General features: G+C 49.9%; 2 protein-coding genes across 4 annotated transcripts; one reads left to right on the top strand and one right to left on the bottom strand.

Moving 5' to 3' along the window:
• The first annotated feature begins 1719 nt into the window (after nt 1-1719).
• On the top strand, nt 1720-15948 carry LOC112945877 (lysine-specific demethylase 2B-like). Of its 3 annotated transcripts, none has more exons than XM_026037587.1 (11): nt 1720-1743; nt 2372-2596; nt 5923-6066; nt 9063-9149; nt 9692-9952; nt 10652-11325; nt 12506-12669; nt 13278-13439; nt 13701-13802; nt 14130-14348; nt 14820-15948. In XM_026037587.1, the coding sequence occupies exons 1-11, from the start codon at nt 1735-1737 to the stop codon at nt 14999-15001; spliced, it is 2229 nt and encodes a 742-aa protein (XP_025893372.1). In that variant the 5' UTR covers nt 1720-1734; the 3' UTR covers nt 15002-15948. The 3 variants fall into 3 exon arrangements, with proteins under 3 accessions (XP_025893372.1, XP_025893371.1, XP_025893373.1); XM_026037586.1 differs by having other exon boundaries at nt 9683-9952; XM_026037588.1 differs by lacking the exon at nt 13701-13802 and having other exon boundaries at nt 9683-9952.
• A 1228-nt stretch (nt 15949-17176) lies between these two features.
• Nucleotides 17177-25730, bottom strand: RNF34 (ring finger protein 34). The gene is given in 6 exon segments (XM_026037603.1): nt 17177-18041; nt 19498-19699; nt 19930-19961; nt 20305-20725; nt 22101-22319; nt 25708-25730. Coding segments are annotated over 6 exon segments (1068 nt in total). The 5' UTR covers nt 25714-25730; the 3' UTR covers nt 17177-17853.
• Between the last annotated feature and the right edge of the window lie 6 nt (nt 25731-25736).

Genomic DNA, 25736 nt, shown 5'->3' with positions numbered 1-25736 from the left:
GCAGGCTGGTAAGAACCAGAAGAACATCAGTTGTGTTGGGGATGGTGGTGGCAGCAGGGATGGGTTATTGCGTGTTCGAGACTCGGCCTGGGGCCTTGTCTGGAGAAGAGATAAGGGGATCTCGGAGAGGGGAGAAGTCACCTGGCTCCAAGCCATGCAGCTCCCGATCCCTGCTGTGCCCGTTGTGCAGCCCTCGTTCCGCAGGGCGCTCCAGGAGGCTGCCGAGCTTGGTGCCAGGTGGGAACGAGGACCGTGAAGGAAGCGGCTCTGCTGCCCGTGCCGCAGAGCTGCAAATCCGGCAGGGCTCTTGGCTGCCGTGGGCCTGGAATTCAGCTGGTGCTCTGCCACGGGCTAAATAAACCCCAAGTTGCCGTGGAGGCTCCTTCTCCCCGCTGGGATCCCAACCCTGTTTGGGATAGCAAACCGCAGGCCAGATTTCCTTCTGGTGAGGATTTTAAGTGACCAAGTTGAGCCCCTTGGAACTAGATCCTAGTGGGAATTGCTGCAGGAATATGCCCCGCACCTACGGTGAGGTCACAGGTCTCTGCGTCCTCCTGCCCCGTGGTGAGGGGCTGCAAGGGAGTCAAGGAGGGCAGTGCAGTCTGGCTGCCAACTCGCTCTGCTCCCTTTGCTTTCCTGCTTTTAATTAGGATTCCCAAATCCCGTAACCAGGTGGAGCCTTTTTTCCCCTTCAGCCTTTGCAGTGTCCTGGTGTGTAAGAAACAGCCCTGGGAATCAGGACTTGGCTCGCGTCGCTGTGACGGTCGGAAGGTGCCTCCCAGCAGGACAAGTAGCTGGTTTGATACCTAGTTGAAAGAGATTGTGTTGAGACAAATGACACGATGCGGGGTGTAAGTGGCGGTTGTCTGCCTGAAAAGTCAGTRTTAGGCCATGTCTGAGCCTCGTGTTGGCGGAGGGGACCTGGGTGACACGTCCTGCAGTTTCCTCCTGCCCAGACCTGGGCTCTGGTTCATGTTTTGCACTGCGAGTGGAGGGAGACCCAGYGAAGAGAAGGCTGAGGGGGTTTGTGCTGAGGAGGAGGGCGAGCCCTTACCCAGGTGCTTCTGAGCCAATCCTGCCAGAGCTGACTATCCTTAGGAGTCGGAAAGTTAGGCTGGAGGTTTGTTTTCAAGGATGTTTGACCTCAAGGCTACGCGAGTGGGGCCGTTTCTGACGGAGAGCTGCGCGTCTGTCCATTCAGCTAGCACGGGGGGATTCAGCTTGTGAGCAAAGACCATTGAGAGGGAAGGTAATCAAAATCTTCCTGAAATCTGTGTGACCTGCTCCGCCGAGCAGAGCCTCTCCGCAAGAGCCGCTTTCTGTAGCCAACCTGCCCCTGCCGTGACCGCGGGGCTGTGAGAACGGAAAGTGAAACCGCCCCGTCCCGTCCCGCTCGGAGATGCTGAGAAGCGCAGAGAGTGGCAAAGTTGGATCAACACTAAGAGACATGAGCCTTAGGGGGCCCTATTTTTGATGATCTTTATGGAGAAAGCTCTCTGGTGGCATTGGCCACGGCAGCTCTTGTGTAGTTACCCCGTGCGATGACCCGGTAGTTTGGCTTGAGCTGTGTATCCTGGTGTTTGCCTTGGAGTTTCTCACTGGGATGTGAAATGTAGAGCTCTAGARTGAATGTGTTGTAGTTAACCTAATCATTCAAAATCTTTTCATGYACCCTTAGCTTCTGCCTTAAAGGTCAAGGAAATCAAGACCCAAGATGCCCTTTTTAGCCTTTGGATGGCACTGGTTAGTATGCTATTTTTGAGCACTTGCTAGTGCTAGATACAAGGGGAGCCCTTTGGAAGGGTTCAGTAGTATCTGTGTTTTATTTCCCACTTTCTCACTTGGCAGCAGTCCATAGGCATCTCTTTCTTTTAGGGAGATTGCTGCGACTTGAATCACTGTGTACCTAACCCTGTTGTACTTAACCTTACTATCACTTTGACTGCCTCCTTAGTTGCTTCCATATCCAAAGGAGGAAAATAAACCTTGCGACTTGACCCAAGCAGGGCCCGAGAGCCTCCTCAAAGCGCCCGAGGGCACYGGTGGCCTCTTTGGTCCCAGCCAAGCCCATCATCGACGACGGGACCGGCAGGGCTGTGTGCGAGCAGGCTCTGGCTGCCCTCTGGTCTGTGCTAACTTTGAGTTTCTTTGTCTTTTCGCAATGCATCTTTCCCTCCAAACCTGATGGAGGTCATTGAGCCTCAAGAGTGATCCCGTGTGTCCGCTGAGCATTGCCCAGAGCTGCGGGTTTCGCACCGGAGACGTGCGCGACGTGTCCCGACGGGTCGTGCAGCCCTCGCGGCGGGCAGGGAGCCTCCTCCTGACCCCCGGTGTCTGCCTCCTCCTGACCCCCGGTGTCTGCCTCTTCCAGAACAGGGCGGTGGGCCGGCCCAAAGGGAAGCTGGGCGCCGCGGCAGCCGTGAAGCTCGCAGCTAACCGGAGCACCGCGGGCGCGCGCCGCAGGAGGACGCGATGCCGCAAGTGCGAAGCCTGCCTGCGCACCGAGTGCGGCGAGTGCCACTTCTGCAAAGACATGAAGAAGTTCGGGGGCCCTGGCAGGATGAAGCAGTCCTGCATCATGAGGCAGTGCATCGCGGTAAGTGCCCCGGCTCTTCGGGTGGCTTTCCTGTGTCCGTGGCTCCTGATGACAAGGCCYGGGACTGACAGCTCTCCTTGGAATAGTCTGTAAGATGGCAAAACTGTGTRATCTCTGCCTGTTTTTCCCCGTTGCTTTCCATCCCTACCCCCCAAAGCTCTTAAATAACCTTTATATCACTGCTTTTGTCCTCAGGGGTACGGAAGGCAGAATTCAGTGCTGTAATCACTTTAACATGCTGGGGGCTGGGGGAGAAGGGGGAACGCGGGGAAGTTCTGATACAAAGGTGGATGAGTTGGTTCATTCAAATATTGTTTCATTCAAATCTTCTCTGATTTTTTCTGAATAACCACCTTGCAACCATTTTCACTCAAGCTGCTTAAGATGCAGGGAATTCTTAGCCTGATATCCCCCAGGAGTTTGCCATTGCTGACCCCAGGCTAGGCGAGACCTGGATTTGAACTTGTTTGCTGTTCCCTGGGCCAGAAGAGCCAGAGAGGCTCCCAGCCCAGGCCGGGGCTCCGCAGGGGCTGGCAGCACCAGAGCATCCAGGAGGCATCGCCACCAGTTTCCTGGGCTGCACGGATACGTTGCTTGGAAGCTCCTTGGGCCCTGAGCGATAGCTTTCTACTTGACAAATATTGAGAGATTATTCTCCCATTAACTTGTCCAAGCACCTTTTGAAGCTGGTGCTTTCATACCGACTGTGCCGCTGAGCTGCTCCTCGGGGTTCAGAGCAGCCTCCCAAGCATAAGAATGAGCTGCGCTTTCCTGCTCCTCTCCGCTGTGATCAGCTACCCTGGAAAGTCTGAGCCCTCCACCAATGCACTGGAAGACCTCGTATTTGTGGATGTTAAACAGCATCAGCTTCTGAAGAGGGTTGTTTGTTTTTAGAGGGAAGGAGTGTTGTCTAATCATAACTGATACATTACCCTCTCCATGCTGATTTTCACCTGACTCTTGATTTAGTCTTGTTTACCGCTCCCTTCACCCAGGCTTTCTGTCTTAATCCTGTTGAGGAAACTGAAGTGGAGGCATTAGGTGCCATGGTCAGGCTTTAAAAACTGATAAGCACTTAGTGTTTCCAGGAGATGCTCCCGTAGCTCCCACCTTGTCCTGTTCTGTGCCGTGTGCTGTTCTGGCACGGAGGATCTCATCCGGCTCTCCGGGATCTCCCAGGGTATCTGCCTTTCTGCCGAGTGCTTTGGCAGCTCGAGTGTCTTTTTTTTTGAGCACTTGATTTCCTGGAGTGTGGCATGAATTGAACAGCATGGATGAAGAATTTATTATTCTCCAGGGAGAAGAAATTGTGAAATCCTGCTGCCTGTTTTTTTTTTTTTTTTTTTTTTGCAGGGAGATTAAACTAGGGCTGAAATGTGCTTTATTGTACTGCCTGACGAAGGAGCCTTTCGTACTAAGCAGTTTTCTTGACACACAGTCCGAGCCTTTTGCAGATGAACTGGGTTCTGTTCTGGCTCAGTGTGGCCGTCTTCCCAGGCCCTCCCAGCTTATGAAAAAGCATTTTTTTTCAGTCAGTACTTGCAGTTTTATTCCCAAGAGCCCCACTTAGGACCCAGGGCCTTGGAGGTGGCCTGTTTTGGCTCCTCGCTCAGTCTTTGCATGAATTCTAGAGGTATCTCTACTCCTTGGAGCTTCCCATTGGTATAAATAGCAGGGGGAATACTGTAAACTCCTGAGAACAGCCTGGAAAATGGAGTTTATCTGTGGCAGCTGGTAACAGGAAAGGCTCCGTCGGGAAAGGTGGCCGGAGCGCCGGGACGCCCTGCGCAGCCGGAGGGAGCGCGAGGCTCTGCCGGGAGGAYGAGTCCTGACCGCGGAGCTGCTGTCCCGGCTCTGCCGCCTCCCGGGATGGGAGGTTACCCGCCTGGGTGCCACCCTGTGCTCCCGGTGTCCCTGCTCGAGCACGGGGCTTGGACTAGACAATCTCTAGAGGTCCCTTCCAACCTCAACCATTCTGTGATTCTGTGATGGGCCCTGCAGACCCAGCCAGGAAAACCCCCACGTTCCTGGGGTGTCCATGCTCACTGCATGCCCCGTGTGTGGATACTAGTTATTGTAAGGGGGTGATTGGACAGAGAGGGCAGAACTTTATGGCTTTGGACCACTTAACTTTTCCCTGATTTCCCGCAATGCAGTGGTATCTGGGGATTCCAGTTGTGAGCCTGGAAGAAGGGTGGGAATTAACATTTGAAAAATGCTTTCAAAATGAAGCCCCGGTAAGCATGGGCTCGTGAAAGCAGCAGAGTGCTGCCAGAGCCGAGCTATCCATTGCCGGTGAGCTCTGTGCTGCTTTAACATAGCCGGGTCTTTCCTGTGTCTTGAAATTTCCTGAAGGCTCCACTTTGCTGCCCAGTTCTGATCACTGAACAGGTGCCCTCATAGGAGAGGTCCTTGCTACACGTGGCCATACCTCCAGCCTCCACTGCTTAGTAGTTGAGGAGTTACAAACTAATTGATTTTATTTCCCACTACAGCCAAGTTCTGGTGAAGATCTTAGTTCTTTCTTGTCATGAGGCTTACACCCTATTGCAGCAAACCAGAATTTTGGTCCTTGTTTGCACAAGAAGTGAGCTTTTCTGATTGCACTGGCAGGCAGTGCTTTGACACAGGGCGCAGAAATGAGAGATGTGGCAGTTGTCCTTCTGCATCAACGATAAATGGAAAAAGTCACCACGCTTCCCGCTGCTGCCCTTGTAGGAGAGGAATTCTCTTCCTAGGTGCCTGTGCAGCGTTCTGCAGCGTCCCGTTTGGGAGCAGAGCCTCCAAACGGAGGCTGCAGCAGCCTGTGGGGCAAAGAGGCCTCCTCGTGCTCTGCTGTGGCCTGGAGCAGCTCCGCAACCTCTGGCTGCCCAGCTTGTAAAATGGGGAGCTGCCAAACGCCCGGTCAGGCTGTGAGGCTCAGCGCCTGTGCCCACCGTGTTCTGGGTTGCTTTTAATCCACCTGCTGTACAACAGTGAAGTGACTCACGTAGCACCGTGTGTGTGAGCTCACTGATCCAAGGGACCCACGAAACAGGGTTCCTCTTCATCCCTGGAATTCCCCGTTGATCTGTGGTGCTGTCACCTGCGTTCCCTGGTACGTGTCCTGTGATGCTTGGCAGGGTACCCAGCCCCAAATGCTGCGCCGTGTGCCTTGCCTTCATCACCAGTTGAAAAGGAGCTTTCGGCTGCTTGCTAACTGGGCCCTCTTTATCTTCTCTCTCTCAAAACTTTGGGGTGAGAATGCCATAAATGAATGTTGTGATCTTTATTTCCATATGCTTTCTGTGCCCTGATCAAGACTTCTTTCTGATGTGTGTAAACAGCCGGTGTTGCCTCATACTGCTGTGTGTCTGGTGTGTGGAGAAGCTGGGAAAGAGGACACTGTGGAAGAGGAGGAGAGCAAGTTTAATCTCATGCTAATGGAATGCTCCATTTGTAATGAAATAATACACCCAGGATGCCTTAAGGTGAGTATGAGGATGTGGTGCCTGTTGGAAGTAAAAGCTGGATCGGGTGTCGCTTCAGTGGTGGTGGTGCACGGGCAGGAGAGGGTATTCATGGCTCCATCTCTGGGCAGTTAGGGAGCAAAGACCTGGCACGAGAAGCAARTGATAGCCTTGAATGATCGGGGGGTTTATATTGTTTAAGGGAGCCGGGAGCCACGTGCTCCGTGTCCCTTGGGGCTGGCTCCTAGCTCCGGGGGAATGGGGAGCCCACGTCCTGCCGCGGTGGCGTTTGCAGAGGGACCGGGGCTGGCCTGTGTCCCGTCACAMCAGGGCTGACGGGACAGAGCAGGAGCTGCTCCCTTCAGAGGGGTCCCGTCCCGCGCTGCCCTGCTCCTCTGCAGTGTCAGGTCCAGAGGACAGCGTTGCTGTCTGGTGATGGTTCCAGTTCCATGTCCCCTCCCCGTGCTGCGTTTGGGGCTAGTTGCACAGGATGTGGGTCAGACCTGTGAAATCCAGCAAGGGCTGTTTGTTCCTTCGTGCAGGGGTGGTGCTTTGAGCRCTGTTTTGGTAACTCGGATCGATGTTGCTTCAGGTATCTCTGAAATTTGGACAGTGGGAGATTTACGGAGCACCTTGTGTTGTAATTTCCCAGTGCTTTTGGCAAGCTGGAGCAGTGGGATAACTGCTAGTATTTACTGGGACAAAAGGGCACCATTGCCAGTAGGATTTGGAAATCCTCTTGGAAGGCCAGAGGAGGCTACGCAGGAGAAGAACAAAAGGAAGATGGAGCCTCTCCCTGGATTGTTTCCTTTGCTCGTTATTCCACGTGGCAGCCATCATTTTCTGTGCTGCAAAAGACTGGCTCACTGTGTCGGTGTTGTAACCCCTGACATGGACTTAAGCTCAGAGGATGGAGCCCCATAAATAGTATTTGTGGGAAACACCCTTGGGTGCAGACAGAGCACCTGGGCAGMTGGTCTGCTCTCCACCCAGAAGTCCCCTCCTGTCCTGCCCAGTAGATAGGCAGGAACACACGTGAACTGTGGGCGTCGTCTCCCATAAAGCTTGTCTGGCAAAGGCATTTTGGGGAACATGAGAAGAAACTGGATTGGGGAAGGAATGAGCCTGCTTTTTCTCAGTTTCTTACTCTCATGTGGCGAGAAAGGATTCCCTTGCTTGGTCAGTAGCTCCGAGGTATCCCTGAGCTCATGGAGTTCAGCACGTGCCTGGAGTGACTCCTGGTTGGAGCTCACCCAGATCCAAATACCCGGAGCATGTTTGTGGTGGGTTTTGTCCCACRGAGAGTCAGCCTCACATCCACGGATGTGTCTGTCCTCCAACACTGGCCAAGAGGGGAGCTGCCTTCAGAGGGAACACGTTAACCCGAGCTGCGGAGGACAAACCGGGCACCCAACCCAAGCTGAGCGCAGTTTGACCCCACTTTCCTAAGGAAAGGAGGGCTATTTTCCCAGGTAGGAGCCCATCCCTTTTCCTCCTTCAAACTGACATAGCGATAACGATGGGACTGTTAATGTGGTCGGGTGCGTTGGCAGAGCAGCAGGAACACGAGGACYGGGAGCGCCGCTCGGCTCCAGCCGCCTGCCCTGCAGGGAGGTTTCCGTGCGGAGCGGCTGCCGCCTGGACGCGACATTCCCAGTGCCTAGAGCAGGTTTGGGTGYGGGGATGAGGCCGCTCCATTCCCGAATCCCGCACAGAAGGGCCGCAGCCGCAGCGCCTTCCCCAGCAGTCCTTGTGTAGTCTGTGCGGGAAAGAACTTGTTCCCAGCTTGGGCCGGYGCCAGGAATTGCTCCCCGGAGGCAGGGATGTGCACAGCTCCTCCTGGAGTATCCTGCTTTTCCCTGGGAAAGCAGGTTCAAAGGCACACAGCGGTGATAAAGCCAGTATTCAAATCCTGCCCACTTCATTTACTCGGTTATTAACTCCGGCTGCGAGAGCCGGACACGTCCGCGCTCGCCGCTGGAAGCGCCTGGCGCCGGGGGGTCCCTGCACGGYGGGTCCCTTCACCACCATTCCCATGGCTGCCTCCCAGCAGTTCCAGTGGGTCCCATCGTGGCCATTCCCACGTGTCCCTGCACGGCCCACGTGTCCCCATCCCACCGGCGTTGGGTCGGGAACACCCTCAACCTGCCCCTCTTYGGCGGGGCGGTGGAGCTGCAGCCTCCCTGGTGCCGCCAGCCCCAGCTGTTTGTCCTGACAGTCACCTGGTTGCMTTTCCTACGGTAGTAATAAATCCTCTTTTCTTTTTTTTCCTTTCTTTCTTTCTCCAAGGCTTTTTTCTAAAAATATAATCAAGCCCTTGAGCTGCCCGTGTGCCGTCTGTGAGCATGCGTGTGTGCCCGGAGCGTTGTTCGGAGCTTAGCTCTGCTTCCCACTGCCATTCACAGAAATTTCTTTGCACAAATACCCTTCTCCCRTACGGAAAATAACGCAGATTCCTGTGTGGAAGCTCAAAAGCCCCCAGCTCTTGTGCTGCGTGGGGCAGGACGTGTTTTTAATCGCAGTGTAGCAGCCCTGCATGTGCTTTTCCTCTCAGAAAGCAGCTGTGCCGCTGGGCGCGGTGGAACGGCCGGAGCCGGCGCTTCTCCTGGTGCGGGAGCTGGGTAATCGTGGCCGTGGGAAGCCTCAAAACTGCCTCGTGCCACCCAGCAGAGTCGGCCTGTTCTCCTTGTTCTTCTTGTGCCACCTGAAGAGCTGGCCGGTTCTCCGGCTGCCCTGGCAGCCACCGGCCCAGGGTTAGCTCGGACCGTTAGCTTGGAAATGCAGAGGGAATGGTTTGTAGGAAAYGTTTCCTTACCGTGCTGTGCGCTTCTGAAAATGCCTACGAGTGTAAATGCAGACCTAGGAACGTAAGTGTGGATGGCAACGGGTGCACAGGGGAAAACCTTCCCTGGAGGAGCTCGGGCAGCCCTTGGGAGAGGGGATGGTTATGATGCCACGGGTCTCGTGGCCGGAGCCACTTCTCYGCCCTGGGATTCGAGCTGTGCCTCTCTCCGCAGGTGAAGGAATCGGATGGTGTGGTTAACGACGAGCTGCCCAACTGCTGGGAGTGTCCCAAGTGCAACCATGCAGGGAAAACTGGAAAAGTGAGTTTAATGGGAATAAGCGGTGCTGGAATGAGATACGGAATCTGAAAGGCTCCCTCTGGCTTGCAGGTGGTTTTGCCTGTGCCAGCTGTGGGGTTTGTGCCTAACAGAGTTGAGATAAAGGGAGCAAGGCGAGGGCTCTCCTGTGCCCAGTCCTTCCCACCTAGTCCTGCCCAACGTGCCAACCACCTTCCCAAACCTGGAGAACACTTAGATCACCTCTGTGCACTGCTGTGTGCAGCCTTCGGAGATGGGAAGAGTTCTCTGGGATTTTGTAAAAAATCCCTGCATGAAAGCTGACGTGTYCCTTGCAATTAGTGACCCACTAGGTTCAGCCTCTGCCTCGTTAGAAAGAATCTTTGGGGGTGCAAAAAGTAACTTCATAGGGGGGTAAAACAGAGGCTACCCTGACTCCTGTGTGAGCCTCGTGCCCTTAACCAAGTGATAACCCCACTAGTGCTGGAGGCGGCTGAGGTGCGGAGCGCCCGGAAAGGCCTAAGATATAAAGTTTGTTTGTGTTTTGTGTCTCTTTGGCGTACAAGCAAAAGCGCGGACCTGGATTCAAATACGCATCAAATCTCCCAGGCTCATTGCTGAAGGAGCAGAAAATGAACAGGGACAACAAGGAAGCAACAGACGCCGCGAAGCGGAAAGGCGACTGCGAAGAGACTCCCAGGCGGAAATCCGAGGAACATTCCAAAAAGGCTCAAGTTGACTCCATCCTGCGGAGAAAGTCRGACGAGGTGCATCTGCGGAGGAAGAGGAAATTTGAGAAACCCCAGGAACCTGCTATGAGGAAACGGGTATGGCAAAACGCTTTCTGTCTGGGGATGCGGGAGCCTGGGGGTTGCTCAGGGCTCTGCTCTCCCACTTTCTGGCTCTGGATCCATTTTGGGATTCTGGACTGTTTCAAAAGAAACAGCCACATTCTTCTTTCCGTTTGGAAAACTGCTGCTCTGACAGGATGGTAGTTTGAGCAGCAAAGCTTGRGTGGCTCCTCGGAGGCTGAAAACACTTGATTACGGCTGTTATTTTATCCAGARTGCTGGAAAACCCACTGCAAATGGCTGCTGCCTGTTGGTGGGCAGGGCGCAAGGCACGAGGTCCAGGGCTGGTCTGAGCAGCAGGTCGGGCTGTTGCAGAGCAGCAGCACGAGCAGCGGTTGCAGGTCCGGCTGTCTGAGCTCTGTGTCTTGCCCCAAAGCATGTGGGACGTGGGCGCTGCTCCCGGCCCCAGCCTGGCTCCTCCGGCCCCCTGGCTCTGCTCCAGTCCTCTGTGCACAAGTCATCTGCTGCGAGTGGGCACGGGCCTCGAGTCTGCAGGACTCAGCACGGGCTACGTGGGGTTATCAGGGCCTGGGAGCCCAGGGGACCGACCCTGCCTGTCGTCCCCACRCTGGCACTTGGTGCCTTTGGCCGCTGCCGCGCTGGCCCCGCGCGGCGGCCGGCCCCGYGTGACGGGTGTGTCGGGCCCGGGGTCACCTCTCGTGTTTTCCCTTTCAGCGGCGGTCGTGGAAGGGCCCCGACGAGCGCGCGGCCCTGCTGAAGCCTCTGCGCCGCCTCAAGCAGGAGCCCGAGGACGAGGTGCCCGAGGCGCCGCCCCGCGCCAAGGAGAGCGACCAGTCGCGGTCGAGCTCGCCCACGGCGGGGCCCAGCACCGAGAGCGCCGACTCCCGGGACAAGAAGAAATTCAAGATGAGGCGGAAAAGGCGGCTCCCCAATAAGGAACTGAGCAAGGAGCTCAGCAAGGAGCTCAACCAGGAGATCCAAAAAACCGAGAACAGCCTTGCCAACGAGAATCACCAACCCATCAAATCGGAACCCGAGAGCGAGAACGAGGAGCCGAAGCGGGCCCTGAACAACAGCGAGAGACTGCACAGGTTCAGCAAGGGGCTGAACGGGACTCCCCGCGAGCTGCGGCACCAGCTCATCCCCGGCCTGCGGAGCACCCCGCGGGGCATAGCCCGCCCGCCGCCCTCGCTCTCTCCTCCCAAATGCATCCAGATGGAGCGGCACGTTATCCGGCCGCCCCCCATCAGCCCCCCTCCGGACTCGCTGCCCCTGGATGATGGGGCCGCACACGTGATGCAGAGGGAAGTCTGGATGGCTGTCTTTAGCTACCTCAGTCATAGAGACTTGTGCATCTGTATGAGAGTTTGCAAGACCTGGAACAGATGGTAAGGAGGGCAGCGACGGAGCCAGCGAGCAGTGGGATGGAGTTGGGTGACYGGAGGCACTGTCACCTAGAGGAGAGGTGCGGGGTGTCCCTGCAGCTGCTGAGCCCCAGGAGGACGGGCGCCCAGCAGTGCCTGGGAATGTGCCTGCCCGTCAGCCAGGCTTCCTGCGGGACAGATCCCAGGTGGTGCCGACACGTGCAGCATGTCCCATGCCATGTGCAGGGACCGTGGYGGGAGCGATGCCGGCCGCCGCGCTCCGGGCCGGCCGAGCTGCTGGGGGGTCTTGGTGGCCGTGTTCTCTCACAGGGTGTCCAGTGCTCTGYGTACCACAGTGCACAACTTGGCACGGTCACTTGCTGTGACATAGAAGGATGTGTTAGTGGACAAATTTATGCATGTGGTTGAACTTGCAGTGAAGGATCTTGTTTTCTGCCATCTCAGATTATCAACTGTAACGTGCACACAGATGGGCAAGTGGTAGAGACTCCTTCCTGGCACAGTCCAGTAACGAACTGGATTAGTTGCTGAAGGATTGAAGTTGATAATTCAGTGCAAAAAGAGGTGCCCTTCCATGGGGTCCCCAGGGTCCCAGAAAGGTGCTAAATGTTTCTGTCTGCTTAAATGCAGTATTTTCTAATGGAAGCGTGAGAAAATGTAAAAATCTTGGAAACGCATTAGGTCTCTTTGCTTATTGCCCTTAAAAATTTTAAAGAATGTATATTGCATGGGCGTAAAACAAGAAACACGACCAAGAAGGGAGAGGGGAGATGATGTTTTACAGGGTTTATTGGCCTAGATAAAGGCTGATCAGGAGTGAGGACAGCAGCATTTAAAACCAATTTTTGCTTCAGAAGGTAAGAAAGAAGATGGGGCACTTGTCTAATGGCTGAAAATGGATTTTAACAAATGCTGTGATGACCTAGAGCAGGATCCTGAGTGCTGACATTCCTAGTTCCATGGGAATAGATCAATGCTCCATTGCCCGATAGACTCGCAGAAACGTCAGGCTTGCCTAGCGCTGTTTCTCATGGTGTACTTATGGGAGGGTCCCTCGGTCTCATTTTTGCCCTATCCAGTTAAATGGAGTAGTTTCCATACATTTAATGATGCCTTATAAGATCTTGCAAAGCSCAGAACAAGAACCAAATTAAGCTGTTGGCTTTTTTTTCTTTTTGGGTAGGTGCTGTGACAAAAGATTATGGACCAAAATAGATTTAAGCCATTGTAAATCCATCACTCCACTTATGCTTAGTGGCATTATTAGGAGACAGCCTGTAACCCTTGATCTTAGCTGGACAAATATATCTAAAAAGCAGCTGAGTTGGCTTATCAACAGACTCCCAGGTAAGTGACGCTTTGACCATTCCACCAACTCTACCAAACCGAGTGTTGCCAAAAGCGAGGAACCCCTGAGCAAGGTGTAAAGGGCTCCAGGTATCCTAGGAGAGAAGCGGATGGGTAGGAGTGAAGCCTCGGCAGGGGAGGATGGGCCCGGAGCGAGTTACGTCGCGAGTGCCTGACGTTCCCTGTGGAAGTAGCGCGGGGCAGGTCTTAGTCTGCAGGTGGTTGTGGGCAGCACCCCAGGTTGTGCGGTGTCAGCCACAGCAACGCGGTTCCCGCCCACGGGCGAGGGGGGGAGCGGCGGGAGGAGGCTCCCTGTGTCTCGGAGCGCCGGGATTGTCCCGCAGAGCAGCATCGGGGCAGGAGGAGGCTCCCTGTGTCCTGGAGCGCCGGGATTGTCCCGCAGAGCAGCATCGGGGCAGGAGGAGGCTCCCTGTGTCCTGGAGCGCCAGGATTGTCCTGCAGAGCAGCATCGGGGCGGGATGAGGCTCCCTGCACGTCCCAGAGCGCCAGGAGTGTCCCACAGAGCAGCATCGGGTGTCAGCAGCACGGGGGAGCCGACGTCACCGCGTGCCTCTCTCCGAGTGCTCCAATTCCTTCTGTATCTGCAGGTCTCCGAGACCTGCTGTTATCAGGGTGCTCATGGATAGCAGTGTCGGCACTTTGTAGTTCCAGTTGTCCTTTACTCCGAATTCTGGACGTGCAGTGGGCGGAAGGATTGAAAGACGCACAAATGCGAGACCTCCTGTCGCCACCCACAGATAACCGGCCAGGTAACGAGGCGGGGGGCGCGGGGGCCTCTCGCTGCGCTCGCTCCGGGCCCTGTTGTGCTGCCAGCCCCGCGTGCAGGAGACGAGCAGAAGCCCCTGCGGCAGCGCGCGCTGGGGTCTGGGCTCGGCTGCGCGCACGGTGCTTGCGGTAGCGACTTGCAGCACCCTGCTGGAAGCCACCGGGTGACACGTTGTGTTCTCTGGCTGCTTGAACAGTCATCTTAGCCACTGTGCTGGTTTTCTGTCTGACTTTCTTCTCTTCAGGCTGCAACGGGTGTACTTTAGAGAGTATGGAAACACTTTCTTCCAGTTCAGGGAAGGAGCAGTTCTGTGGGTCATGCCCCATTCGCCCGGATATCAGCTCAGGTGAAATTTTGAGCAAATCAGATCTGCTTTCTGGCATGCACTGCACAGCCTACTGCTTACTCCTGACTAAGTAATTCTGCTGGGTCCCTGCAGTTACTTCTGTCCCTCTGTTTGGATATCAGGAGGTGGGTTTCTCCACGAGCCTGTGCCAAAAATAGAAAAGTGTTCCTGCTGATATCGCCTCCAAAAGCCCCAGGCAGGCAAAACCATCTGAAGTGAACGTAGGGCAGCAGCGTTGTGTGTTTCAGTGCATTTCATATAGATCTGCAAATGTTTGCCACAGTGGATGGCGCTTTTGTGAACGGCCTCCCCACCCGCCTTTTCCAGGTCAGATTGACAACCGGAGTAAACTACGGAACATAGTTGAACTGCGTTTGGCTGGTCTGGATATAACGGATGCTTCTTTACGACTGATCATTCGGCACATGCCTCTGCTCTCCAAACTCAATCTTAGTTACTGTAATCATGTGACGGATCAGTCTATCAACCTGCTGACTGCAGTCGGAACCACCACGCGGGATTCGTTAACAGAAATTAATTTATCAGGTGGGAGCACAAACGCGAGGGAGGGGAGGAGGAGGGAAGCGCGTGAGGTGACYGTTAGCAGAAGGGTTCTTACCCGTCCCCTTTCCCTTCCCGGTGTAATTCCCCTATCCGTAGTCGGGCTCTGCGGTTACTCCGTGTTTTGCCTGTATAAAACCCTGCAGCCGCGCAGCCCMGCCGGGCCCCGAGCAGCTGACGTCCCTGTTCAGGGCCACGTGTTGCACCCGGCTCCTCCTCTGYGTGGGGTTTCTGAGCGCTGCTGCTTCCCACATCTGCTGCGTTTGGCCTCGTGTGGCCAGTTAGGCGAGAGGGGGGTCAGGGAGCTGTCGTGGGGCTGCTGGGGGGTAACATAGCCATGAATTGGGCCCCTGAAGGAGGAGCAGAAAGGAYGGAGCCCGGTCGGCCTAGAGCGCCCTGGGGCTGCGCGTCCAGGCCAGAGGTGCTTTAAATTCTCTCGCTGTGGTTTCTCTGCAGACTGCAATAAGGTGACTGACCAGTGCCTGTCCTACTTCAAACGCTGTGGAAACATCTGCCAGATTGACCTGAGGTACTGCAAGCAGGTGACCAAGGAAGGCTGCGAGCAGTTCATAGCGGAGATGTCCGTAAGCGTTCAGTTTGGGCAAGTGGAAGAAAAACTTCTGCAAAAACTGAGTTAGTTAAAGGACACGTGTAAATACTGGGGCGAGGGGAGGGGGGGAAGGGACTAAGAACATGTAGGGATTTTATTTTCAATTGGGAACTTGGAATATTGGAAACTATCGCGATTGGATTTTACAACTCTTGTCAAGGAGACAACATTAAACTACCCATGTTAAGAATTTCAACCTGTGCCACTCATTCAGTCTACCTGGGATGTCCTGCACTGGCTCTTATGCAAACTCATAAGGCGACTGTTATTGATAATTGTTCACACCCGGAAGACGACTGATCTCCAAGAAATACTGTTATTTAAAGTACCACAGCATGTGCTTGGTAGTGTAAATTTGATTTCTGCTTTTCATTTCTTAAACAGAAAAGTTGGTGTCATTAAAGTGGACCACGCACTGCATTTCTGCCTTCTTAACACATTTTGTTTTGTTACATCTTACATTATGCAGAACTATTTTTGTACAAAAATTGTTTAAAAATTATTTATGCAATGTTTGAATGCATTACCAGTGTTTCGGTTTTGATTGCCAATTTTTATCTTTACTTATGGTAGGAGAGAACTTAACCTATACTTCGTAGACAGTATCTATCTACAAACGTGCCCAGGTCAGGAAAAGTAGGTTCATACTTTCAACTTAAAGCATGTTTTAATGGAAGTTTATATCCTGCTTTGTATACTTCAGAAGTGACATAAGCATGTTGTGGAAATAAGGTGTAAATTATAGTTGAAGTAAAACACTTTGCCAAGTTTTATCTGTATAGAAATCACCTTTTTCTCAAAATTTTAAAAATTCCAATTTCAGCTTTTGCACATAGGAGGGTTTCACTCTGTAGCATGAGCTCTTGTACTCAATATAAAATTAATTTATACAGTGAGTCCAGCAGTAGAATAAATGGTCAAACGTAGTCTCTCTTTCTTTGAAGTGTGAGTTGAGTTCTCATTTAAGGTTTATAACATGGTTATTTCCTGATTGTAAAATTCTGCATTCATAAGTGCCATTGTTGTAAGGTGTTGTTTTCGTAGACCTTCCTGATGCAGTTTTACCTTTGTTGAATTTGTATAAACAATTGTACAAAAACAGACGCTGTCTATGAGGGTTTCTGTTCCAGCTCGAAATGAAGCGCTGCCCTGGAGGGAGGCATTTTATAGGATCTGTTACTAAACACACACGCAGACCCCCCTGTACAGGTGTGGCAGGGGTAAGGAGGAGCTGCCCGTGCAGTAGTGCTAGGGTAAGGAAAGACGCAGAGGCTGGAGAAGCCCGTCGTAAATCTTTATTGACCAGGAGTGGCTGAGAATTAGACTGCAAGTAACGCGGCGCACCGTCTGGTTTTGTAACTGGTTTATATCCCCCTGCACAGAGACTCCAGGAATTTGATACTTTAAAAAGTTACTCCTGAAAAATAAAGCGATGAAGAGGTTTGCTCCCTTCTGAAAAATAACTAGCATCAGCTTTAAGCTGTAGGCTTTATTTTGAGGAGCTTTTATTTTTTATTTTTTATTTTTTATTTTTTATTTTTTATTTTTTATTTTTAAGCCTGGCAGCCAGCTTACTTCTCTGCAGCAAAAGGCAAAGCCTAGGAACGACATGTAAAGCAGCAGAGGTGAGCAGCCAGGAAGCCTCGGGTACCAGCGCATGTGCAAGGGCTCTTCCCTCCTTCCTTGATTCTGCCCAGGAGCTGCCTCTGGCCAGGGRCAGCTGAAGAGGCGGCCGCTGCCTTCGCGCAGGCGCTGCCCCAACCGGCCCGGGGGCCAGGAGGGAGCCCCCAGCACCGACCTCGGATTCCCCTGGGATTCGCCTCACRCTCCTCTCCGTGACACGTGCGGCTGGAAGCCCAGCGCAGCAGCACCACGTTACACACAGGTCACGCGGCAACGTTAAGWGGAAGTTTGTTTAATAGCGGCCCAGCCTCGGGTACCAATTTTAAACAAAGATCATGCTTCTCYTCCCCGCTCCCGTCACGGGGGCAGGACCATACATTCCAGAGTTAGCAGCAAGTAGTTTCCTGACCCTGATTAGTATTCACAGTAACATCAGGTTGTCGGCACATAAAATACAATCATTGCGTGTAAGATTAATACAATAGGCATGGATGACCTAAGGACCATAAGAGGACGGTTTAGTATCCCTAAAAAAAAAAAAAAAAAAAAAAAAAACCACTCCTAAACAAACAAACAAAAATCATAGGTGCATTTGGACACCCCAAGAGAGCCCTGCAGGATGACTGCACTTGTTGCACATTTACAAAGAAGGGCCAAGAGGATACACAGGTAATGACAGACATTTAGAATGGAGCAATCAGCATAAAAATAGATTGCCTAGGAACTGCTGTGCAGGTACAGTTAATGGCAGTGCTTTCTACAATCTTATTTTATAGACTGTTAACGCTGTTGCAGAAACAGTGTCAGAACAGTTACATTCTCTATTTAATTACATAAAAGCTGAATATACAAYCGATAAATTCATTGCTTCTAATGCACTAGACAGTGTAATAGTCTAACAGCACGGTCCAGTAAAGGTGTTCTCCTGACCATTTCTCAAATCCTTAATGCAGTAATTAGAGGTGATATTCTTCAGAAGAGAGCAAGAAGTGACTTTAGGTCAGCTGTAAACAGTTTGACTTGAACAGTTTGTGGTTTTATAAGGTAAGTCAGGCAGCTCTATTACTGTACACAGGGGCCTCATACTGCCCAACTGCCAGTTTAAGTACACCATAGAAAAGTCATTCACCAACGCCTCTGCTTCCAGATGTTCCACATGTTATGCTTTATTCTGAGAACTAAAATCTGCCCCTGCCCCCAGCTTCAGTATTCCCGCTCGCAGAAATCCCGGAAGCCGAACCCAGCGCGGGCCTGCCCCTAGGATTTAAACACGTGCACTGCCCGCACCACGTACTGGCGGCAGATGGGGCACTCGCTCATCCTCTTGCCGCACTTGGTGCACGTGACCATGTGGCCGCACTCCAGCAGGACGCAGTCGATCACGGCGTCCATGCAGATCCGACACAGGTTGTCGTCGTTGTCGTTCAGCTGCATCTTCTCCCCCTCTGCAAAGCAACGTGTCATGGGGCCGGGCAGCGCAGACCCAGTGCCATTCTAGCCCAAGCACCTCTTGGAGACAGTCCCATTCAGCATAAACGCGCTCGGCAGCACCTGTGCAGTGGTGCTAACAGCCCACAGGTGTCTAGCTGAGAACTATTACAGAGTCTTAAAAAACAACCATTATCCCAACTCCCTCCCCAAGCTAACACCCAAAATTTGGCTTCATTCTTTAGCYTCAGGATTGGAAATGGTCTCCAGATTTAGTAACAGTGACTAGTGTGCAGGATTAAAATTCAGAGCATGCTGCTTTTCCATCTCTTGGCTTACTTCACATGGAAGAGTACGTTCAGCAGAAGATTAAACATCAGAGTAGAGAGTAAGGCAAACTAAGAAGTGGAAACGTTAATCAAGCAAGCTGTAAAGATGACAGATGTGAAGAAAGCCTGCCAAGTTTCACCAAAAACAGACATGTCCATTTCCCACCCATATATATATATATATATATATGATCTATATACAGAATATATTCTGTAAGACAACTGTGGGGAAAAAAAAAATCCTAAATTTGATTTCAGAAAGATTTTAGACTTTTAGTTGGCAGGTCCAAGTCTCACTTAAGCCCCAGTTTGACACTCAGCAACCCTACTCAAGACGGTGTGACAAGACAGGCCACCATCTTCCAAGCCCTTTCTGCACTGGTTTCCCACCTGATTAGCTGTTTATTTCTCACCCAAATCTCACAGCTGAAACACTAGTGCAGTCACAACCTGGCTGCTAACAAGCCCAGGGCAGATTTTCCAGTCTGCAGTTCCCTGATCTTTACCACCTGACTGCACAACAGCAGCAGCGACCAGCTGCAGGAGTGCACGGCCAGGCAAGAATTTCCTGAGCTTGTCAGGACATCAAAGAGATGTTTCTCAAATTATACTTGGTTCACAGGAATCAGTTTACAGCTTAAAGGCTGAAATTCAGTGTAACAAAGGATAGGAGATAACTAGTCATTCAGCTGCAGCCACCGAACCGCTGTTATCAGGGAAACRTGGATTTAGACCAAACCACTTGGATCTCTGCCACCCTGTCTTTTATTTCTGTACCACAGTAAAGGACCCGAACTCCTTTGGCCTGGAGAAAGCTACTGCAGATGCTCTCCACTGGTAMCTTGTGAAACCTAATTAAGGGCCTAGACATGCCCGGCCTTTGTCCAAGAAACTGGTTTTCAATTGTGCAATTTACCTTTGTTCTAAAAGCTGGGGTGTCTGAGCTTTGSGGGGAAAAAAGGTCCTGGAAAGCAACACAATCCGTGGAAGCCTTAATTCCTAACAAGTACTATGTCCAGCTATGYTAGATGCAGTTCAAGCAAGGCCCTGAAGTAAAGGTGCTAAGAAGCCCTTTATTGGCAGAACTAGCCAGTTGAGACCAGAAAAATAGTTCTAAGAAAGCAAGAATTAAATATAAACTTACGYGTCTTGTTGTTTTCCTCACTCTCTCTGTATAGTCTGCTCACTTTCTCCACAAGTTCCCATTTTTCACAGCACCCTGAATAGTTGACAAAATTACATGCAAGTATTTCCTTCAGCTGCCGAACACTCAACCCTTCAATGTCTTCCGGGCTTGAAATGTCAGACAACGACGCCCTCGTTCGCTTTCTGGACAGCCCAGGGGTCTGAAACACACAATCATACGTTCTTAACAGTTTGTCCTAGCAGTTTCAGAGCACCAGATTTGGTCTGCTTTGCTACAGATTACATTAAGCTGTAACTTGGCCAAAGTTTTATTCTCTTTAAAGCAGCAATTTACTAATATCTGATTTTAGAAATGCCAAATTTTGAAACAGCCGAAGTACTTTATGATCTCACATGCCAAAATAYATTTTTTGAATAGTTCTTCCCTCACCTGCTCCTCTGCACTTTCTTCTTCTTCTTCTTCTTCWTYWTYWWYMWWWRMYRWWKMWGTTTSWSYYTRTMYMYAKAWRSARAMSRAWWMSWATKWRTATRTAYATATWCATATACATATTTGAAAAAAAATCTATTCATTCTAAAATATTTTCTTTACAGGACCAAACTATGACCAAACTCAGATGACAATAATACTTTAAAGCTTCAACTGTTGCTATCCTAACAGTATGGATTGAACTCACTCCTATCATCTAATCTGCTAGTTATCTTCCATTTTTATGTCAGAGATATAGAATGGGATTTTGTCTATCACCTCAAACCACCCCAACGGGTATTCTGGTTAGTTTCAAAGCATTTTATTAAAAAACAAAACATAATCATAAAACACATTTGAATAATTGTACCCGTAAAGGTGTTTCATTTCCCGTGCTTCCTCTTCTGTTTGCAAGTTCTCCTTGAGAAGACACTGATACAGACATAGAAAATGGATGAGTAAAAAAAGCAGAAGTCTGTGACCGTGAAGAATGCAAACTACCAGCGTCCRTATCCTCCTCGGAACCTAATCCATGATGGCACAGCACGAGATCCACCAAGTCTTCCTTCTCCCTACAAGTATCTGTGGGGATGTTTCTGAGGATCAGATACTGACGCAGATCCTTTACTTTCAGTCTCATTAACAGAGGTCGCTGAAACGCCGTTTCTTGTAGTAAGTGACATGTAGAACATCTTCGGAGATTTTCTTGGGAGACTGAACAAACTGAGCAAAAATCCTTCTTGCAGTCACAACACACGTGCTAAGCAGAAAGACAAAATAACCAGTCAGCTGTTATGTGAGGTATTTACTGATGCAGAAAACTAATCTATAGCCTGCTCTTTCCTTCTTCAGGCTACATCATTTCCTATTGATTTTAGGCTTTCAATCAATTCCTAAAAATGATGTATACCAAAATTGTTAAGTATGTAAAATTGCCCTGTMAAATAGTTTTGCAAGTGTTCAAGGTTTATGTAGCTTTTGTAGCAATATTGAAAGCTGATTTGAGGCCTTAATGAATAAAATACTGCAGGTAAAGTACCTAAATTGTAGTTTACCTGGTAATTACATAATTTTATGGTATGTTAAAATACACTATCACTGCTTTTCTTCAAAAGCATAAAACGAGAATATGATCCCCATAAGCTTAAGAGAATATACTTTTTTTTCTCAGTTGACTTRAAAATATTTAAATGTCTTAAATGTGAAGATCCAGACAGCAGGTAAATACTCCTCAACTGCCCAGGTGTCATTTCTGAAGAGGGCTTAGTTCAAAAGATTTACCACATACAGAAGCTAGAATAGGCAAGCCTTTCAGCTACAATTTAAAATAATTTTCTCGTCTGCTGTGAACAAACCCAAACTCTTCTTTGTCTAAGTTTTTCACAATTTTTTAATAAATATTCGCCTCAGAAAATGTCYCTACACTGCTTGCTGTGCTGATAACAATGCTGCAGTAAGAGGAAAGGGGAAAACAAACGTAAGAACAGAAGAAAAAGGCTTCAGTTTTATCCAAATGAACCACAGACCTAGGTCACCAAGGGGACAAGATAATGATGCTGGACAATCATGTTAATGGAAATAATTGTAAAAGCTTGAATTTTATTTATTTGGAAGCCTCATTAACCTAGCAACCTAGCTCCAGAGGAAGTAAGGGTATAATAACATTCCACAGAACTAACCCTGGTTAGGACACAAACAGAACTATGCTAAATATTTAATGGAAGGCACTTGCAATATAGAGCTGTGAGCTTTTAGCTTTTCCATCATTCAGTTTGTTCATTACAATAATCAAGAACTACATTTGATAACATCTTCAAACACACAGGAAGATTTGTTTTAATAWTCAAGATTCTAAAATTAAGACATGTATCTTACAAATAAGAATCAATTAATTTGTAGGTCAGACGAGCTCTAACGTGTCACTGATTAATGAGCATGGGATGTATTAGACCTCTTAACATCTAATCCTGTCTGACATTAATTTCCTGTGACCTCAGAACAAGGCACTTACTCTCTCCTTGGCTATCTGCCTTGCCTTTCCCCATATGAGGAAAAAAGATATATATTCATTTCCCAAAGCGCCTTCACATTAGTTGATACGAGTAAAAATATTACGTAACAAGAAGTATACTCACTTTTTTCCTAAAAACGGAAAAGGAAAGTCCACAGGCTTTGCAAACTATGTTTGCTCCTCCAGCAGCTGGAGATGGGTATGCTGCAAAGTCTGTGTTTGGGGCAAACCTGAACGGGCCGGTCCCCCCGCCRAAGCCAGCCTGCTGACCACGAACAGCTCCAGTACCCATGACTTCATTCAGCAGCCCGCAGCAGGAAGCCCACATGGAAGTAGCTCCCGCCTGAAAACATTCACAGGGAGAATAAGGGAAAAAAAAAAAAGAAAAAAAAGAAAAGAAAAAAAAAAGGGAAAATAGTATCTTAAAACCCACATCATACGTGACTTGCTATTAAAGAGCTACTCCACTCCATCTGTCATCATCCCAAAAGCATGTTGCATGAATTCCCCAGGCATTAGGAATTCAATACAGGAACGTCTATAACAAGCCCAGTAATCTCCACTTCTTCACTGCAAACCAAAGTAGGTAAGATTTCCTTTCAAGAGGCGAAAGCCAGCACAAGGAGCTTGCTTTCATAGCTCCTTTTCTAGCAGAGTTCTGCATGAGACCAAAAGGGTAAGGAATTTGAGGAGATAATGCAATAGCAAAGCAGATTAAAGAAGGAAGAGACTAACAGCCAATCCTAGGTACCCAGAACATTGACTAGAAACAGACAGGCCAAAAGGAGAGAAACAGTGATACAAACACATAATTTATCCTCATGAGAGCAGGGCTGCCCCAGTGCAAGATTCTCCAGCACTAACTCAGCTCTATAGGACTCACAGTGACATTAGGTCAGTGTTTCTTGTAAAGTTTATTACCTCGTGTTTGTTTACCCCAAAGAAAAGTTTCTAGCTCTTCCAACTTCAAGATAATAAACTGAACTTCATAGAAACAATTAGTAAGTTACTCCAATAACTGTCTTTCATGCTCTCCCTAGACCTGCGGTTTTATTGTCCTGCAAAAGGTTTAACAAAAGAAAAGAGCTCCAAATAAACTTACTCAATGTTGACTGGATGTCAAGTTTGATTCATACCATCTAATCATAGAATGAAACACCACAAACTCTAGTCTAAATAATATATATAAATATTACATTTCTATTTTCTATCCTTGAAAGTACTTTGTACAGGATTTTCTATCAGGAGGTGAACTTTCTACTGAAAGCTGGAATTCGGACCACAAGCTGTTCAGGTCAAGTGTTTAATCACTGTCAGGTGGCTCACTGAAAATTACTGTACAAAATATCAAACAGAAGTGCACCATGTTCCTTTGAGAAGGAAGTTGAGTGTTACCATTTCCTTTAAACGTAACTTCTCTTCGTATTTTTGTGTGTTAGTTCATTTTTTGTTGTTCCAGAACAACGTCTTTTTACAAAGCATAAAGACATGAAACAATTGTATTTGAGACTTAAWCCTGCTGTCAAATGCTCACCATATACGCAGAGTATACACTTCACCTTAAGAAACGAACCAAAGCACCATTATTAGTAACTAGACCAGTTCCTAAAGTAAATTTTCTTATTCTCCCCAAATTGAATACTATTTATGACGGTGTTACGCTGATATGTTTGTGTGACCTTAACAACAGCCATTGCAGATACTCTAGAAATTCTTTGTCCAAGCCACTGAGTATAAAAGGAAGAAAAGAGCCTTTACTCTAGAAAGCAGCTTTGAGAAACAACGCCASAGGACTAAGCATGTTTTAYACCAACAAGTTCACGTATGCTCCCTAAGAAGCACTTCTCCAGTCTCCCCAAACCTGGTTTTTCACTTTCGTTGCCGTAAGCTGACATTGMAAGTGCTGCAACGCCAGCGGCAACTGAGCGGCGTCAGTCATTTTTCTTCAAAGCTGCACTACGTGTAACATTGCAGGCACTAAGACACATATGCAACTTTTTACATTAATTAATCTAGTTCCGTAGGTATTTCATGAGCAAAATTCATCACAGACACAGTAAGAAGGAAACCTCCAYGTAGTGTGCACCTAAATCCTCCTAAGCCTTTTGAGGCCGGCGTGCAAGAGGGATGAACAAGCAGTGGCCCTTCGCTGACCCCAGCTAAGACACAGGTATCCCTGTCACATGGCAGATACACATCAGACAAACTCCAGATGAACTCGGCAACCAGACTGCCGTGCCAATAATAAGCTTTCATTAAACTAATACTTMCCTTCCACTTTTCAGTGCCAAGGAATGGGAATGGATCGATATTAATTTTTCCCATATAAAGCTCATCCTAGTTTATTAGACAGGAGTTCAGCTCAGAAAACTCAAGATTTATTTTTCAAAACTCCAAGTTTTAAAACTTGAAGCTCTCTTGAATTATTTTTATCTCACCTGAAAGGAAAATTGCCAGTTGCAGAAACATTAATTCCCTGCATATTCTTAAAAACGAATGAGCTGGCCTTTATATTTAAAAGATTAAGAAATAATGGCATGAAAGTAAGTACAGAAAGTAAGTACAGAGGTGTCTGCAGCACCCTCAGAAGCCAACCTGCTTCACTATGTAACTACAGTCTTTCCAGGAGGTCACAGCAGGAGGACACACCGTGACTTAAGGGACACGACTTAGGAGCTACTGCTGTCATCTGCTTGATTAACATCTTTTTAAACTTCATTCGTAAGCCTGTAACAACTGCACTTACATCACCATCAACACGAAACAAGTATTTATTTAGGAAAAAAAAAACTATTCTTTTTTTGTGCACGACTATTGCTAAGTATCAACCAGAAAATGATCTTACATCTCCATAAGCATTTGGTCATTTTAAGGCAAAAGATAACGCAACACGGGCATCATTCATTTTCTCCTTAACCTACATCAATTGTTCATTCTTTATTAGCACTATTAACTGCTAACTGAATTACAGGCACTGCCCGGAGAAGGTTTTTATCTCTCCGTAAAGTAATCGCACACCAAAAAACCACTGACACGAGCCAGGCACACCAGGGAGCAGAAAATTAAGCGATTTCTGCACTAACAAGCCATTTCTAACGATACCAGCCACGGCTTCCTCCTCCTCTTCTCCCAGGCCGCTCAGCTCTCTCCTCGCCACAACTTGGCACGTCCTGCGGGCACACACGTCGCGGCGACAAGGGACGCCTCGCTCAGTCCTCACCGCTTTATATCCGCCTAACTTCAGCCATTAACGTCCTGGGCCACGGATTTTTTTTTCTCCTTTTTTTTTTTTCCTTTTTTCCCCTTTTTTTCCCTCCTTTTTTTTTTTTTCTCCTTTTTAAGACATATTTTCCCCTCTGCGTGCTCCTCTGCTCGGCCCGCGCCTCGCGCCCAACGCCCCCAACGGCCGCTGTCCTCACGCGCCGCCGCTCGGTGGAAACGGCCCCGGGGGCGGGCGCAGAGACTCGCCCGAGGCCGCGGCGCGGCGACACCCCCCCGCCAGGCCCCGCGCGGTGCTGAGTCAGCGCCGGGACTCGCCGCTCACCGGTGCCGGTTGCGGGAAGGGGAGGCGGCCGCGGCCTCGCCGCGATCGGCGGATTACGGAGCTGAGGGGAAGGGGGGAGGGGAGGGGTGGCGGCGCCCGGCCCACCGGGGTCACGGCTCGCGTTGTCCCCCGCACACACGCAGCGATGCGGGAGGCGCCCCCCGTTTCTCCCCCCGCCCCGTTTTACCTTCATGGCCGCTCCAGCGCCGCGGCCGC

The sequence above is a fragment of the Nothoprocta perdicaria genome, unplaced genomic scaffold, assembly GCF_003342845.1.
Source record: "Nothoprocta perdicaria isolate Ctin4 unplaced genomic scaffold, notPer1 scaffold_2, whole genome shotgun sequence".
NCBI classification, from domain to species: domain Eukaryota; kingdom Metazoa; phylum Chordata; class Aves; order Tinamiformes; family Tinamidae; genus Nothoprocta; species Nothoprocta perdicaria.
Note: the sequence above shows the minus strand (reverse complement) of the source record. Positions and strands in the feature narration are given on the sequence as shown.